The following is an 18,690-nucleotide window of genomic DNA, read 5'->3' as shown; positions in this document are numbered from 1 at the left end:
AACTTCTCAATAGCAAGCTCTCAGTTTACTTTTTGGATATAATGTAAGAATTGAAATTCATAACTATCATACCCTTTTGACTTTACTTAATTCTATATTATAACTTCTTTAATAATATATAGTATGTGGAAGTAACTGAAACTTTGTAAAATTTTACATTAACTTACTAACATAACATACTATTAGGATTTCTTCATTGTAGTGGCAGGCATAATTGTATCAAACAAAAATACAGATTACTTCTAGGTTTTAGAGTATTACTAGAACCATAGAACATTACAGCACAGAAGCAGGCCCTTTGGCCCTTCTTTGCTGTGCAGAACCATTTTTCTGCCTAGTCCCACTGACTTGCACCTGGCCCATATCTCTCCATACCCCTCTCATCCATGTACCTGCCCAAGTTTTTCTTAAATGTTAAAAGTGAGCCCACATTTACCACTTCATCTGGCAGTTCATTCCATACTCCCTCCACTCTCTGTGTGAAGAAGCACCCCCCTAAAGTTCTCTTTAAACTTTTTCCCCTTCACCCTTAACCCATGTCCTCAGTGGAAAAAACCTGCTTGCATTCATTCTATCTTTACTCATTATAATTTTATATATCTCTATCAAATCTCCTCTCATTCTTCTACGCCCCAGGGAATAAAGTCCTAACCTATTCAACCTTTCTCTGTAACTCAGTTTCTCAAGATCCAGCAACATCTTTGTAAACCTTCTCTGCACTCTTTCAACCTTATTAATATCCTTCCTGTAATTAGTTGACCAAAACTGCTCACAATGCTCCAATTTCAGCCTCAACAATGTCTTATACAACCTCACCATAGCATTCCAACTTTTATACTCAATACTTCGATTTATAAATGCCAATGTACCAAAAACTTTTTACTACTGAGAGAAAACAGCAAGGAAGATACTCTGTGTGTGATAGATAACAGTGGTATGCAAAAGTTTGGGCACCCCTGGTCAAAGTTTCTGTTACTGTGAATAGTTAAGTGAGTAGGAGATGAATTGATCTCCAAAATTCATAAAGTTAAAGATGAAACATTATTTTCACCATTTTAAGCAAGATTAGTGTATTATTTTTGTTTTGCACAATTTTAGAGGGAAAAAAAAGGAAAGGAGCACCATGCAAAAGTTTGGGCACCACAAGAGATTTGAGCTCTCAGGTAACTTTTACCAAGGTCTCAGACCTTAATTAGCTTGTTAGGGCTATGGCTTGTTCACAGTCATCGGTAGGAAAAGCGAGGTGATGCAAATTTTAAAAGCTTTATAAATACCCTGTCTCCTCAAACCTTGTTCCAACAATCAGCAGCCATGGGCTCCTCTAAGCAACTGCCTGACAATCAGAAAATTAAAATAAATGATGCCCACAAAGCAGGAGAAGGCTATAAGAAGATAGCAAAGTGTTTTCAGGTAGCTGTTTCCTCAGTTCATAATGTAATTAAGAAATGGTGGTTAACAAGAACTTCAGAGGTCAAGTTGAGATCTAGAAGACCAAGAAAACTTTCCAAGAGAACAGCTCGTAGGATTGCTAGAAAGGCAAATCAAAACCCCTGTTTGATTGCAAAAGACCTTCAGGAAGATTTAGCAGACTCTGGAGTGGTGGTGCACTGTTCTACTGTGCAACGACACCTGAACAAATATGACCTTCATGGAAAATTCATCAGAAGAAAACCTTTCCTGCATCCTCTCCACAAAATGCAGCATCAGAGGTTTTCAAAGGAACATCTTAACAAGCCTGATGTATTTTGGAAACATCAGTCCTGTGGACTGATGGCATCCGTTAGTCTCTTGAGACCATGGATCTGTAACTGGAATGGTTTCCAGGGCGCAGGCCTGGGCATGGTTGTATGGAAGACCAGCAGCTGTCCATGCATCAAGTCTCCCCTCTCCATGACACTGATGTTGTCCAAGGGAAGGGCAAGTGGACTTGAAGTTAAAATAGAACTTTTTGGCTGCAATGAGCAAAGGTATGTTTGGAGAAAAAAGGGTGCAGAATTTCATGAAAAGTACACCTCTCCAACTGTTAAGCATGGTGGTGAATCGATCATGCTTTGGGCTTGTGTTGCAGCCAGTGGCACGAGGAACATTTCACTGGTAGAGGGAAGAATGAATTCAATTAAATACCAGCAAATTCTAGAAGCAAACATCACACCATCTGTAAAAAAGCTGAAGACGAAAAGAGGATGGCTTCTACAACAAGATAATGATCCTAAACACACCTCAAAATCCACAATGGACTACCTCAAGAAGCGCAAGCTGAAGGTTTTGCCATGGCCCTCACAGTCTCCCAACCTAAACATCATCGAAAATCTGTGGATAGACCTCAAAAGAGCAGTGCATGCAAGATGGCCCAAGAATCTCACATAACTAGAAGTCTTTTGCAAGGAAGAATGGGCAAAAATCCCCCAAACACGAATTGAAAGACTCCTAGCTGGCCACAGAAGCGTCTACAAGCTGTGATACTTGGCAAAAGGAGTATTACTAAGTACTGACCATGCAGGGTGTCCAAACTTTTGCTTTGGACCCTTTTCGTTTTTTGTTATTTTGAAACTGTATAAGATGGAAATAAAAAAAAAGTAATCTTGCTTAAAATATTAAAGAAATGTGTCATCTTTAACTTTATGCCTTTTGGATATCAGCTCATCTTTTACTCACTTAGCTATTCACAGTAACAGAAATTTTGACCACTGTACTTCTTGCACTGGCAGATTTCTCCTACAGGATAGAAGTGTTATGAACATTCCAGCAAAGGAGAATGCCTTCCAGAGAGAGAGAAAAAAACACACTCCAATGCTTGTATTATTCCACAATGATGGAAATACAGGCAAGTACAAATAGCTTCATGAACAGTTAGTTCCAGTATGTCACTGGTTAACACTATTCATAAGTGAACTTTTCCAAGCTGAGCAAAATCAGAATTCACAGAGTTAATGCTAGGAAAATGTAATGTTGCCAGCTTGTAAAATATTTGCAGGAAAATTAGCAAAGACACAGGAGGTAAATATGATAAATGATGCCTAAATATTCATTTTGGCTTCCAGCTGAATGAACCTGATTAAAATGATCCCGTTTAATAAGTTTGCTGAAAATAATACTTCAAAGGAAGGAAAGTAAAATGTTACTGTGCTTCTTGCTGGTAAAGAATTTACAGTCTCTATCCATAAATATATCTTCTGCTACACTTTAATGTGGTTATCATTAACATCAATTGAAAGGAAAGAGATAATTTAGATGCTTTTTTATAATTCTGGAAAAATGTACTGTTAAGATTGTAAAAATGTTAAATAACATAATCATTTCATGGAAAGGCATTTTATCATGTTATGAGCACTATAAATATTTTGAAACCTATTATATTTTATGGAAAAAGATGTAAATGGTGACTTCATAACAAAGTCAGTGACAGTCTAAAGGCTAACAGTAGCAGGATAACGTAGTTTCAAAGAAGGTTGCAATATGGTTTGAAAACATTTAAATTATTAGAGAAGGTAACAGCACAAGGCTTAACAAGGGAAGTACACAGCAACATGGTGATTACATTCCTAGTATTGGATTAAATTGACAGCCCAGGTGAATGAGCAATAGATTTACTGTCAGCTGAAATAAAATGCCAAGATTTTTTTAATACAAAAAGAATATTAAAATGGATCCTGTGAAAGCAGACAAATGCACAAGTGACTCAATACAAAATTGTAAACACTGCAAAACAGAAATAAAAATTTAAAAAATGATAATGTAGCATACTCGGGATTTTGTTGGTGCCAGCCTGACAAATTTTCTAAACTTTTTTCTGGATGTTATTTCTATTAATCCCCTAATACACCTTTTCAAAATATGACACAACGTTATAATAAATTTTCCAGCAAATTAAGCAAGTTTAAAGGGTATATAAGACAAGGTCCTCCCATTATTAGAAAGGAAATGTGAAAAATTAGGACTTCTACAAGTGCAAAGGATAGTAGGATTCCATGCTCTGGTAAGTTGAAAGAAAGCATGAAGCAAAATTCCAGTGAATGGATAGAGCGCATGGAAAATACAACCCTAATAATGGAAAGAAAGACAGGGAACAGGGCCCAGCAGTGGAAAGAGACAGAAACAGGACCCAGGAGTGGAAAGAGAGACAGGAAACAGGACCCAGGAGTGGAAAGAGAGATAGGAAACAGGACCCAGGAGTGGAAAGAGACAGAAACAGGACCCAGGAGTGGAAAGAGAGACAGAAAACAGGACCCAGAGAATGGAAAGAGACAGGAAACAAGACCCAGCAGTGGAAAGAGACAGAAACAGGACCCAGGAGGGGAAAGAGAGGTAGAAAACATGGCCTGAGTTAGTGGAATGGGAATGTGGGAACCACCAATCACGAGTGAAGAACTGGTAAGTTGGTAATCTGTTTACTGTTGTCATGTGTACGGAACCTTCTTGAAAAACTTATGTACCATTGATACAAATCAATTTTTTACAACAGTGTGTTGAGATAGAGCAATGTAAAAACAATACTACATTACAGAGTAAAGTGTTACTGTTACAGAGCAAGTGTACTGCAAATACACAATAAGTTTTAAGGTTGTAACGAGTTTGATTGTAAAACCAAGAGTCCATTTTATTGTACGACGGAACTAATCTAATAACAACAGGATAGAAGTTGTCCTTGAGCCTTGTGGTACATACTTCCAGCGTCTTCTGCCTGTTAGGTCAGGGAAAGACTGATTGCCCAGAGTGTATGGATCTTTGATTATGCTGCCTGATTTACCAAGGGAGCAAGAAGTAAAAGTAATTTTAAAAGAATTACACGGCCTCTTAAGTTTGTGACTCTAAAGGAGCAGAGTATTAGCAGAATTATATAATTCAGATATGCTTATGGAAATAGAAAATATTTAGACTGTTAATGAGTAAGTGCCAGGACATACACCATATTTATTATAACTGTTTACTTCGGGTGCTAGAATGAGTTTGTCAGTGAAATCACGAAAATATTACTGAACATTGTTAACTGCAAAATGATTTAATTATTGCTTTTGAGGAAATTAATTAAAGAAGTATGCTACAACAACAAGTTATTAAAGTTTCTCACTAAGCCAAAAGAGATAAACTTCGTGATAGACTTGGATCTTGGCTCCCTTCGTAAAAATCTGAAATAACAAGCCAGGGTGTTATCTTCAAGTCAGATTTGAATTTAAAATTTCACAAACAGGAAGTGACCAGAGGAGCATTTCTACACTTAAGGAAGATTACAAAGATGTGTTTGTTTCTGTCACGTAATGACACTGAAAACTAATTCACACCCTTATATCGAATAGACTATATTACTGGAATGCACTTCTTACTGGCCTTCCAGAGACTATTGACAAATTTCAGCTCGTTCAGAACACTGCTGCTAGACTTTTAACCAAAACCAGGATGAGGAAATGTTATCATTCCCATCCTAACTACTTTGCATTGGCCTCCTGTAACTTTTAGAAGTGATTTTAAATTTCTCTTACTTGTTAAAGCTCTCAATGGGCTGGGACCAGAATACATCACAGAATCACTTTTGTTTTCTAATCCTATTCGAACTCTCTGGTCTTCTTCTGCCAGTCTCTTAAATTTAAACAATCTCCCTCAGGAGATTAGTTGGCTGGTCAGCTTTTCTGAACTACACTCCTAAACTGTGGAACTATAAGGGATACACATTCAGTAGACTCGTTTAAATGTCAACTCAGAATCTATTTATTTAATACCACTTTTAACTAACATATTTTATCTTTTCTTTTCATGCTTGCACTTCATCCCATTATAAAGCATTTTGTACTACAGAGTCTGTATGAAAAGTGCTCTGTTTTAATTATTATCACCACAATTGTGTATTAGCATCCCTAAAGTATACTTCATTTCTAAACACACTGCTATCAAGATGAATATCATACACTTCTCTCTCTTACTTTGTAACTGCTGATATGAAACTGTACTAAAATCTACTCAGTCCAGCAATTATCTCTGCATCTACTGTACTCTGACTGATTAAGATACTTGGTGACAGAAAGTTGAACTAATACTTGTGAAAAAACAGCAAGACCAAATCAGTGACCTTACCTGAGCATTGCATTTTTTCCATCACTTCTTGTACAGCGGACATGCCTGGTTTGATATCCTATTTTTACATCCCATGGCTTGAAATGTTCGTGGATCAGATGCTTCATATGATTCTTCTCCAAATGTTGTGAACTAAAGTTCAGTCCTGGCTTACCACTTTGCCAGACATGTCTTTGGTGTGGCAGTCTGCAGTCACTCCAGGGACCTACCTTTAAACTGTACTGAAACTCATCTTCCCCAACCAGACAGGAGACTTGTATATCACAGCTCTTGGTTTCTGTTAGAGGTGGGCAGCTTTTGCCACCATACAACGGCGGTGATAACACTGAACGGACCTGATGTTGTAATCCTTTCCCACAACCTTTGCTACAAGCTGACCAGGCAGAGAACTCAGACACTACACAGTCCTGTGGGCAGGGAATGAGGCAGGCTTGGTCCGAAGCAGGCTTAGGTGTAAAGAATTCACAGATCTCGTCTAGTACCAGTGATCTGTTGGATTTTCGTACACAGTGTACGTCCCTGTGCTGCAGCCCTTGCTGCGCAGTGACACAAGCGGAGGTCCTGGGTTTAGCTTTATTTGGAGATGCGCGGAGTACACAGTCACCCCACTTTGATAAGTCCCACTCGAAAATCTCCTTATGCCAGTCACACACCTTGAAGCAGTCTCTTTGAATTGCCGGTCTCTCTTCATACTTACAGTGGGAATGGTGTGTAGTCCAGCCTTCAACGTGGACACACCACACTGTTCTACTCTGCACTCCATTTGGTCCACACTCTGCACTAATACATCGACCCCACTGACCTACAGGAAATACAAAAGCACATTGAATAAATTACCTTCTCCTGCATGCACAAACAGTATTAGTTATAAAAGAAAGAGTGGATAGATGCGTTTAAAAAACTGACTGGCAAAGTACAGCAGGGATAAGCAACAAGTGTCTGCAGGCAGGTGCTCAAGATACGAAGGTAACTAAATAATTTACAAGCTCTGATAAAAATTAAGGGCATTGGAAAAAATACTCTTGGATATTACATAAAGGGCTTAAAATATACAACTTACTACTTTAAAATGCAGTAGGTATAAATGAAAAAGTGGCACATTATTCATATGCAGAGTCTAGTTGCCTCAGAAGTCAGAAAGCACAGGAAGGAAGACATTTTTCACATCATTAATGAGCAATAATGGAATCTGTTCAATATCCTTGTTTCAAAAAGGCTCCAACACCAGTGCAAGAAGTTTCTAAATGATTTCAGAGTTTTCACCAGCTCGCAGCTGTCAACCCACTGCATGCATAGGCTGCTCTGTGAAGAAAAGACACTTCACAACTGCCAAAGGATTTCTCACGAGATTCAATATGAAAGACCGTTTATTCAATTCAATATTTTGAGGTAAACACAGCAAAGGAAAATAGAGCAAAATTCTATTAATCCAGCCTGCTTGAGACTTTGGTGACAGCACGCAAAACAGATTTTACAGATTTTTTGATATGGTAATACTTGAACACACTTTTATTATTTGTTTAGTTAGAAGTGGAGCACAGTTACAGGCTCTACCGGCCCAACAAGAGCACACTGCCCAATTACACCCATGTGACCAATTAACCTACCAGCCTGTACATCTTTGGAATGTGCAAAGAGACTGAAGCACCTGAGGAAACCCACACAGTCTCGGGGAGAATGTACAAACATCTTACAGAGAGCGGCGGGAATTGAACCCGGGTTGTTGTCATTGTATTCATAGCTAGTGTTGCACTGACTTTATTTCCAGTTATTTTCCAATGAACTCCGTAAGTGTAAATGAAGCATAAGGTCTTGGTAAATTTCAAGGGAACATGCAAAAGAGAAACAAATGAGGTCCTAGAGAGTGTGTGAGCTGGGACCTCAGTAAATAGAAGGGAGTGTGGGAATCAGAAACCTCTGTTGTTTGAGATACATCCCTATATAAATATAGATGAAATAGGTCAGCTGAGGACAGAAAGATTGGTAGAACTGTGGATAGTGAGTAGCCTGCTCGTGATCCACCACCTCTCCTTAGCCCACCAATCGTCTCAATCTACTGCCTCTTCTCCTTCTACAGGCACCACCCTTTCCTCTCTTTGGGTTTTGGCCCAAAACATCAACAATTCCTCCCCATCTCCCCAACAAATGCTGCTTGACTCATTGAGTTCCTCCAGAAGAGTATTTATCGCTCTAGATTCCAGCATCTGAAGAACCTTAAACCCCTTTGGAGCATCCATATATGGACAAATCTTGGGGTGCAAGGTCACACATCTTTAAAAGCTGCAACACAAGGAGATAAATGTGTTACAGAGTATTGCCTGCTCAGTGCACTGAACATAAAAACTGAGCCACAACAGAGACCACAGATGCTGGAAATCTGGAGCACCACACACAAAGTGCTGGGAGAACTCAGCGGATCAAGGGTATACATAGAGGGAAATGAATACTCAATTTCTGAATGGTTTCGGCCCTACATATCAACTGTTCATTTCCCTCTATGGATGCTGCCTGACCTGCTGAATTCTTCCAACATTTTGTGTGTGCTGTTCTGGATTTCCAACATGGCTTTTAGTGCTTTGCTGTTGTGTATAAAAGTCAAAAAGCCATGTTACAGCTATACAAAGCTTTGATTAAACTGCATTTGGAGTATTACAGTGTTTGCATTACTGGTTGCTGCATCACAGGAAGAACATGAAGGCTTTGAAGAGGGTGTAAAGACGTTCATCAGGATGTTCTCTGAGAGTATTGGCTAAAAGGGTGGCGGGGTGCAAAGACGTCTCTACCAAAAGCAGTGTAAGGCATCTCTGCTAGCCTGCAGGTCACCTTTAGGCAAAGGGTAGCACCCGCTTAGTCCCCCATCAGTGTCGCATGAAGAAGGTGGTGGATGGTTGGTATGAGCAGCTGATGTATATCACAAGTCCTGGTTATGTGACCACTGATGCCAGGCAAACAATTTCTGAAGAGAATTGATAATGGCTAGGGTCAGACATCTTGTAAAGACACTGCCCAGAAGAAGGCAAACTACCTCTGCAGAAAAATTTTCCAAGAACAATCATCGTTAGAGACCATGATCACCCATGTCATTGTGCTGTAAGGTTTCTATGTTTCTACATCATACAACTCGGCACATAATGACGATGTCATATGACACGGCACATAATGATGATGTCATAAGACCTGGCACACAATGATGATGACTCATAAGAAGATGTTAAAATTGCATTGTTAACTCTAGAATGTTAAGAGGATGAGGAGTAACCACATAGAAGCATACAACATTATGAGAGGCACAGACAGGATAGATAGTCAGTCTTTCTCCCAGGGTGGAAATGAAAAATACTGGATTTAAGATGACAAGGAGAACATTTAAGGTGATTTATTGGGCTTTTTTTAAACACAGACAATGGTATGTTCTAGGCAAAATGGTGGAGGCAGATAAGATTACGAAAAGTAATGGATACAGCTCTGTCCATCATGGGCAAAAGCTCTCTCCACTATTGAGTGCTGTTGTAGAAAAAGCAGCATCTATTCATCAGGGACCCCCACCACCCAGCCCATGCTCTCTTCTTGCTGTTGCCATCCGGAAGGTGCTACAGAAGCCTCAGGACACATGCCACAAGGTTCAAGAACAGTTATTACCCCTCAAACATCTGGCTCTTGAACCAGATAATAAACTTACTTTGAACTTTGAAGATATAAAAATCTAAGAGGTATTCAGATTGGCAGAAAAACATGAAGGATAATAGCAAATATAGACATGAGAAGGTAGATGGGATTAATTTGGATTGGCATCATGGTTGGCATAGACAGTGAGGGCTGAATGGTCTGTTCCTGTACTGTACTGTTCTCTGGTCCATGTTGAATGAAAGGAGACAGGCAAAACAGGGTGCTGCTGGGTTTAGCTCTAATATGAGGCACAGATGTTGAAAAGGGCCGTAGAGATCTTTGGGATTTTCCCACTCTCTAATATGATCTTATATATTGCTTTGAAAACAAATATTATTCATGAGAATAACATTTGAAACACGTTGGTTAACTTTAAGAAGATTTAAATGGAGTTTACCCAAAATGGTTGCTCATTTCTAGTGATGGTACAGAGTCAGAGCCCAGTGGGCAACTTGGCAGAAATCTGTAGTACAAGTATTTTTGTTTCATCTTCATATGTATATATTGAACATATTGTATATTCAGTACATATTGAAGCTTCCTCTGGTATAAGTGTTCTCAAGACCTTTTATTGATGGCTGATATCCTAAATTTAGAGCAGGTTTTCCACCATGCTTTCTGACTGTGATTGTAAGCTTCTCAGATGTTCTGTTCAGTCCCTTCAGATGAAATCAGGCCAAGAACACAGGTCTGTTGTAATTGACTGATGCCCGGGCAATCAGCTGGGAAGTGCACAGTGACATATTCTCAAGATAACTTACTCTTCAAGCATTTCGGGAGAAAATTGTGTTTGTTAATGTTTGTGTAGCACCATGAAAACTTATTTTCAAGAGATTACTTTTTGTTTCAACAAATTATTATTTTTTCACTTGGGACTTCAAAACCTCCAAGAGTGATGAGGTTAGTGTTGTTCTGGAGATTTTTAGGTAGAGCAGAAAATAATTCAGCAAACATTTCCAGAATCTATTCAGAGTAGAAAACGTTACCTTGTGTTAGACCAAAAACTCTTTAAGTGACTGCAATTAGTCATCTTACTTGCTCTATTTCTTTCCCAATTGGTTCTGTGAGTTGGACCATCATAAGTGGGAATATAGAGCCATAATGGTGAAAAGCAAAGGATTATGTGATACCGCTCCAAGCGATACGTTCATACAGAGATAACAGTCTAGTGTCAATCCACATCAATTGTGTTGAATTTTCATTTATTTGGCCTGTTAACACCATACATTTTTTATATAAACAGGTGGTGCAATTATATTGTTTGGGCAAATGATTCCAAAGGTATCAGGTACATACAGTTCACAAACTACAATTGGGCCAACAAAATAAATTTCAATTACAGATCTGATTTATAAGTACAGAAGCAGCAGTTTCCATCAACATTCATTTCTGTTAACTTTTGTCAGGTGCCTTTTACAAATTGAACATTTTTGATTTCAAAATATTGCCCTTTTACAATGAGCATTTGTCTTCAAAACCCAGCAAGTGCTGTTCAAGTTGCTGCATTAAAATATGCATCAGTGCTGGGATCACTCTGAACATTAGTAATTGCCTTACTAGTACATGTGTTGCAGTGCAGAGGTTAAGCTAATATTCCATCAATTCAAAGGTATTATATTCATATCTCACCACATGTAATGAACCTAAATTGAATTAACTTGGTAATTTGGAAACTCCTGGATTGTTATAAAACCCAACATGCTCATCAATGCACCACAGGGAGGGGCATCTGCATCTCTTCCTGAACCAGAACTCGACTTAACTCCTGCAAGGCATGGGTAAACTCTCAATACTATCTGCAGCGACCAACCACGTGACTCTGTTGCCTGGCAACAAAGGATGCACAATGAACATTGCCTTCCCAATGCCGACCACAAACTGAGAAGATGAAAACCAGGTGTTCACAGTTTTGCTACAAATAGAGCAATTCAACCCCAATTTTTTTTATGTGTTCATTTCATAGAAACTCAGCAATGCAATTGATTTCAATGAAAAGCCTGGTTTTCCACTTGCTTTTAGTTTAACTGCAATGCTCAGAACAAATTTAATCCAAAGATCTACACTGTCAAGTCGCCTTTGTATATATAACAGTCAATACATCTTCTCTCCAAACATTTTTGAAGCCCTGCTGTCAGGATAGAAAATAAAAATCAATTTCTAATTATAAAGATAGACGAGCCACAACAAGGCCTGACAGAAATCAAGGGAAGTGACCTTTAACCAGCTAGAAAGTAGCTTCTTGCTGAAAAATACAAAATCTTACAAATCATCACCCCAGCTTTTACATGCTTCCAATTTCACCTGCAATTCATTCTGATTTGTATTTTTAATTCCCTAAGAATTGTCACCTTGTCATGGTGGAGAGGCTGTTATATACCGTCTGGAGTTCAGTTATCTGGCGATTAGCTCCTGGTAGGGTCACCCATGACGATAAGGTCAAGGCAGAGGAGCCAGACAAAGACCTCATTGGTGGAACTGCCGGAATATCACAATGGCAATGAAGGCAGAGGAAGACTGCAGTCATGAAGAGTTCCCAGCCATCTTGCATTCCATCCCACTCGACTCCAACACCTATCTGTTAAAGACTGTGTGGCGGCTGCATGTATATCAGCCTTGCCACGTTAAACAAAGTCACTCACAGGCATCCTCCATTAGGGGAATCCACCTTAACATCCCGGATGGACCTCTGCAGACTTCTGAGATCCCACCAACAGACAACCCCTCAGGAGAACATCATACTCGACTCGAGTGATCGCACTTCTATATTTTTGTACTGGAAAGCAGAAATAAAGAGACTTGGAAGAAATGCATGAGATAGGATTGGTGATCGTTGTAAAGGCACAGCAACCTGAGAAAGCACTGAGAACAGAAAAATTACTGTGAAATGAAACATGGCCTGAAAATACTGCAATAGAGTCTGATAAGAGTAACATTTTCAATCAGTTTGGGTTGTAAACAAATTGTAGTTAATTTTCAAACATTTATAGGAAAATATACAATATTTTTAAGCTGATCTTAATTTTTGAAAGACAGTTAGAGTAGGTACAATACATGGATTGGAAAGGTTATGGGCCAAACACCGACCATTGCGATTAGTTGAATGGGGCATCTCGGTCAGGATGGGCCACTTGGGGCAATGGGTCTGTTTCTATGCTGATTGACTCTATAGCTCTATTCATCCTGACCCTGTTACATTCTTTGCTGTATGTTTGAATTTACATGGTGCCCAAAAGCAAGCACAATTGATCCAAGGCAATCTGTCAGCTCACATTAGCCAAGAATCACAGTCCCTTTGATCTTCGATTAGCACTTAGAAGCACTTTTTTCAACCACTCAGCTAAGATCCAAAAGTCCATCTGGGAAAATATTTATGAACTTTCACATATACACTCCACAATGAATTGTGTTAATTTCTTTTTTGCTATGGTATGAAGATGGTTCAATCATGATGGTATTACTTTGTCAACAAAGTTATTGAAAAAGCTGCTCTAGAACATGAAAGTAAGTGTTATCTATTTCATCCTTCATTTCATCGGATTTACTACAGACATCATACAACGAAACTGGGAAATGTTAAATGCAGCGATGCAAACCAGTCTTCAGAATAATAGCTTTAAGGTCTCACACAAAAAAAAGTAACAGGCTTATGATGGTGCTGCTTCACATCTGCGCACAGGTTATGAAAAATTTACTCCATCTCCAGATGTATTGACACCACATTCTATTTCCTAACTTGTCAGCAGGTCTGCTCTTTCTGGAGGGGTCCCATTGTCATAGGCTTTTTTCCTTTCAAATCATTGCATCCAGGTGGCAGATGCTTTATTTGTCATCTTTACTTTCTGAAAACATACAGGTGCTGGCTGTAAATTATTGCTATAGGTGAAGATGGAATAGTCAAAATATTCCATTGTGTATGATTGTTCCTATACTGGAGCAAGAGGGAGAAGGACATATGTGAAATAGACTAACCAGCAAACATTAGGAAATTCAGTAGATAAAATATCCCAGAATATCCTTTAATTATTCATAGCATTAATGCACAAAAGCAACCTGACATATGAGAATTACATATTCAGCATATTACAACAGCATACAGGCACCTGAATTACATGCAGTCCATACGTATGAGTGCACATCTGGGAACCCGGGGGCAGGGGTGGACTTGTTGACTGCTGTGGGTTGCAGGCAATGTGGTAGCTCAGTAGCCAAATTTCAGACACATGAGCTGTTCCTATTATGAAGAACTGGTAAGATCAGAATCCTGTCGTAACCTGGGGAAGACCTGCAGATGATACGAGTTCATATGTAGGCCTGCCACTTCTTCCCAGCTTCTTCCGTCCACCTTGTCCTGCTCAGTAACTCCAACTTTATCTTTCCCCAATCCACTGGCATCTATTTATCGCACACGCACAAACATCAATACACAGCTCCATGCTTCTATGAGAATAATCTCAGGAGCCCTAAAATCTACTCTTGTTCAATGGCTCCCAGCAGTGAATGAAATAGCACCTCAGAAAAATTATTCAGCAAAATTCTGCTAGGGTATCCAAAATATGCATAACAACGTTCCAGTTTGTAAACTGATTGAAAATGATGATCCTCCAACTACCAGACTCAAAGCCCAAAAACATCTCTACAACTTGAAAAACCTCAACTCCTATGCCGAACACACTGAATGGTGCCAATACTGGCACACCAACACCCCTTCCACACCCCACCCAGCCAACACCCCCTCCTCACTCATCCCGGGCTTTACTAGAGCAACCAGGAAAAAAAAAACTAGACAGCCGTAAATAGACTGAGAAGTCAACATGCCAAAACAGTACACTGATGGGGTGCCGGACAAACCCAGCTTAACCCTGTGGTGCCCCAACCCAGGACATCCTCCACTAGTCCAAACATGCCCTCTCACCAAGATCCAAGATGGCTTTGCTGTGGTCCATCAATGTGGCCATGAGCTGAAGGAGTGTTTTGACAAAAAACAATTCAAAGTGTGAAGAGCAAAACACCTGCCAATGTTGCTGGCCCAAATCTCTAGAATTAGCTCAGAACATTGGTAGAATCTTGCGTCCATAAATATTATCAGCTTAGGGAATAGGGAGTTGATGGAAATTGCAGAACGTACCCACCTATAAATACCTAAGAGAATCTTTAATGCTGGCTCTCCTCATTCAACTGCCCATCAAACTTGTCATACACAATGAATGTCTCGCAACTGTCTTTCAGAACCATTGCAAAGCTATTAAAATGCAATATTTATGAGTACTTCCCTTTGCTGATCATAAAAGTTCTGCCCATTCTTATCTACATGCATGCAACAAATTTAAACATCTTGGAGCAGCACAGTGGTGTAATGATTAGTGTAACACTATTACAGTGCCAGTGAGCAAGGTTCAATTCCTGTCACTGTCTGTAAGGAGTTTGTATGTTCTCCCCATGACCACGTGGGTTTCTTCTGTTTCCTCACGCAGTCAAAAGACAGAGAGGTCAGCAGGTTACTTGGTCACTTGGAAGTAATTGTGCAGTGAAGGCTTGTTGGTTTGGAAGGGGCTTTTACTATGCCGTCTCTCTTTATCGAAATCTAATTTAAACATTTTTACACAACAGATCATCAGATAATCAGGGCATTGGGGGTAAGACATTGACATGGATAGAAAACTGGTTGGCAGATAGAAAGCAAAGGGTAGCGATGAATGGGTGTTTCTTGGAATGGCAGGTGGTGATTAGTGGGGTGCCACAGGGCTCGGTATTGGGACCACAGCTGTTTACAATTTACGTCAACGATTTGGATGAAAGCATTGAAAATAACATCAGCAAATTTGCTGATGATACTAAGCTGGGTGGCAGTGTGACATGTGATGAGGATGTTAGGAGAATTCAGGGTGACTTGGATAGGCTGGGTGAGTAGGCAGATACTTGGCAGATGACGTTTAATGTGAATAAGTGTGAAGTTATCCACTTTGGGAGTAAGAACAGGAAGGTAGATTATTATCTGAGCAGTATAGAGTTAGGTAAGGGAGAAATACAAAGAGATCTAGGAGTCCTTGTTCATCAGTCACTGAAGGTGAATGAGCAAGTGCAGCAGGCAGTGAAGAAGGCTAATGGAATGTTGGCCATTATTACAAGGGGAATTGAGTACAAGAGCAAGGAAATCCTCTTGCATTTGTACAGAGCCCTGGTGAGACCACACCTGGAGTATTGTGTACAGTTTTGGTCTCCAGGGTTAAGGAAGGACATCCTGGCTGTAGAGGAAGTGCAGCGTAGATTCACAAGGTTAATTCCTGGGATGTCTGGACTGTCTTATGCAGAGAGGTTAGAGAGACTGGGCTTGTACACACTGGAATTAAGGAGATTGAGACATATAAGATTATTAAGGGATTGGACAAGATAGAGACAGGAAATATGTTCCAGACGCTGGGAGAGTCCAGTACCAGAGGGCATGGTTTGAGAATAAGGGGTAGGTCATTTAGGACAGAGTTAAGGAAAAACTTCTTCTCCCAGAGAGTTGTGGGGGTCTGGAATGCGCTGCCTCAGAAGGTAGTGGAGGTCAATTCTCTGGATGCTTTCAAGAAGGAGCTAGATAGGTATCTTATGGATAGGGGAATCAAGGGATATGGGGACAAGGCAGGAACTGGGTATTGATAGTAGTTGATCAGCCATGATCTCAAAATGGCAGTGCAGGCTCGAAGGGCCGAATGGTCTACTTCTGCACCTATTGTCTATTGTCTATAATACTTCATATTTTCCTTTGTACCTTGCTGAATACTTCACTGTTCAGATGGATGCTGGGTAGTTGAAAAACTTTTGCTGTGTCACTGGATGCCAGGAGATGTCCAACGATGGGCAAACTTGAGAAAAGATTGGCAGGGAACAACCAATAGCTTCAGGTCATCTACATTCACATAGTCACAGGGAAGAATCCCACACTTGATGATACTTATGTAAGGAAATGCTCCATTAGATCCATGTCCAATTCTTAGTGTTTCTACAGAAAATCTAAGCCATAAAATGTTGGATTTTGCAAAGTCAAAAGAACAATGTTTCAAAAACTGGATAGCTTCATTTTTTTACACAGCATTGTGAGCAACAACTGCAATTTGCATTTATTATATTGTCAACCTCCTCATTCAGATTACAGAAGCTTGTCCTCACAAAATTCTCAAATCACAACCCAAAAATTTGAGACAAAATTTACTCTCATGTAAAAAAGTATCTAAATCAACACAATTTTTTCAACTCAGATTTCTTGATGCATGGTTATCTTTTGATGCATCAATTGTGGCCTGTCATCTGGGGACTCAGCACACTCTGAATGCAAGGAGTCACTTGTGTTTCTTTTCATACGTTCATGATCACAATTCTATCTCCATTACCATAACATTAGAGAAGGATAGAAACAGACAAATTAGGAAAGCGTTTAATTGGAGTAAGGAGAAGTATGAAACTTTCAGGCAGGAACTTGGAAACATGAACTGGAAACAGATGTTCTCAGGGAAACGTACGGTAGAAATGTGGCAATTATTGCATGGCGTTCTACATAGGTACAAGCCAATAAGACAGGGAAAGAATGGTAAGGTACAAGAACTGTGGTGTACAAAGGCTGTTGAAAATCTAGTCAAGAAGAAAAGAAAAGCTTATAAAAGGTTCAAAAAACTAGGTAATGATAGAGATCTAGAAAATTATAAGGCTAGCAGGATGGAGCTTAAGAATGAAACTAAGAGAGCCAGAAGGGGCCATGAGAAGGCCTTGGTGAGCAGGATTAAAGAAAACCCCAAGGCATTCTACAAGTATGTGAAGAGTATGTGAAGGATAAGATGTGAGAGAATAGGACCAATCAAGTGTGACAGTGAAAAAATTTGTATGGAACCGGAGGAGAGAGCAGAGCTACTTAATAAATACTGTGCTTCAGTATTCACTATGGAAAAGGATTTTGGCAATTGTAGGGATGACTTACAGTCAATTGAAAAGCTTGAGCATATAGACATTAAGAAAGAGGATGGACTAGAGCTTTTGGAAAGCATCAAGTTAGATAACTCTCTGGGTCCAGACAAGATATACCTCAGGCTACTGTGGAAGGTGAGGGAGGAGATTGTTGAACCTCTGGCAATGATCTTTGCATCATCAATGGGGATGGGAGAGTTTCCAGAGGATTGGAGGGTTGCAGATTTTGTTCCCTTATTCAAGAAAGGGAGTAGAGATAGCCCAGGAAATTATAGACCAGTGAGTCTTACTTCAGTAGTTGATAAGTTGATCAAAAAGATCCTGAGAGGCAGGATTAATGAACATTTGGAGAGGCATAATATGATTAGGAATAGTCAGCATGGCTTTGTCAAAGTCAGGTCGTGCCTTACGAGCCTGATTGAATTTTTTGAGAATGTGATTAAACATGTTGATAATGGTAGAGCAGTAGATGTAGTGTATATGGATTTCAGCAAGGCATTTGACAAGGTCCCCATGCAAGGCTTATTGTGAAAGTAAGGTTGCTTGGGATCCAAGGGGACATTGCTTTGTGGATCTAGAACTGGCTTGCCCACAGAAGGCAAAGAGTGGTTGTAGACGGGTCATATTCTGCATGGAGTCAGTGACCAGTGGTGTGCCTCAGGGATCTGTTCTGGGACCCCTACTCTTCGTGATATTTATAAATGACCTGGATGAAGAAGTGGAGGGATGGGTTAGTTAATTTACTGATGACACAAATGTTGTGGGTGCTGTGGATAGTGTGAAGGGCTGTCAGAGGTTACAGTGGGACATCGATAGTTTGCAAAACTGGGTTGAGAAGTGGCAGATGGAGTTCAACCCAGATAAGTGTGAGGTGGTTCATCTTGGTAGGTCAAATATGATGACAGAATATAGCATTAATGGTAAAACTCTTGGCAGTGTGGAGGATCAGAGGGTTCTTGGGGTCCGAGTCCATTGGACACTCAAAGCTGCTACACAGATTGACACTGTGGTTAAGAA

At 39.8% G+C, this 18,690-nt stretch overlaps 1 protein-coding gene across 5 annotated transcripts in view; it reads right to left on the bottom strand.

Annotated features, from left to right (window-relative positions):
- The window catches only part of thsd7ba (thrombospondin, type I, domain containing 7Ba), a 969,622-nt gene that overhangs the window by 634,503 nt on the left and 316,429 nt on the right, over nt 1-18,690 (bottom strand). For all 5 annotated transcript variants that reach the window (XM_059970235.1, XM_059970236.1, XM_059970238.1 and 2 more), the window contains exon 3: nt 6,067-6,868. In XM_059970235.1, the coding sequence (XP_059826218.1) occupies nt 6,067-6,868 (802 nt within the window). The remainder of the gene's footprint in view (nt 1-6,066; nt 6,869-18,690) is intronic.

Source organism: Hypanus sabinus, chromosome 5 (genome assembly GCF_030144855.1).
Source record: "Hypanus sabinus isolate sHypSab1 chromosome 5, sHypSab1.hap1, whole genome shotgun sequence".
Taxonomy (NCBI): domain Eukaryota; kingdom Metazoa; phylum Chordata; class Chondrichthyes; order Myliobatiformes; family Dasyatidae; genus Hypanus; species Hypanus sabinus.
Note: the sequence above shows the minus strand (reverse complement) of the source record. Positions and strands in the feature narration are given on the sequence as shown.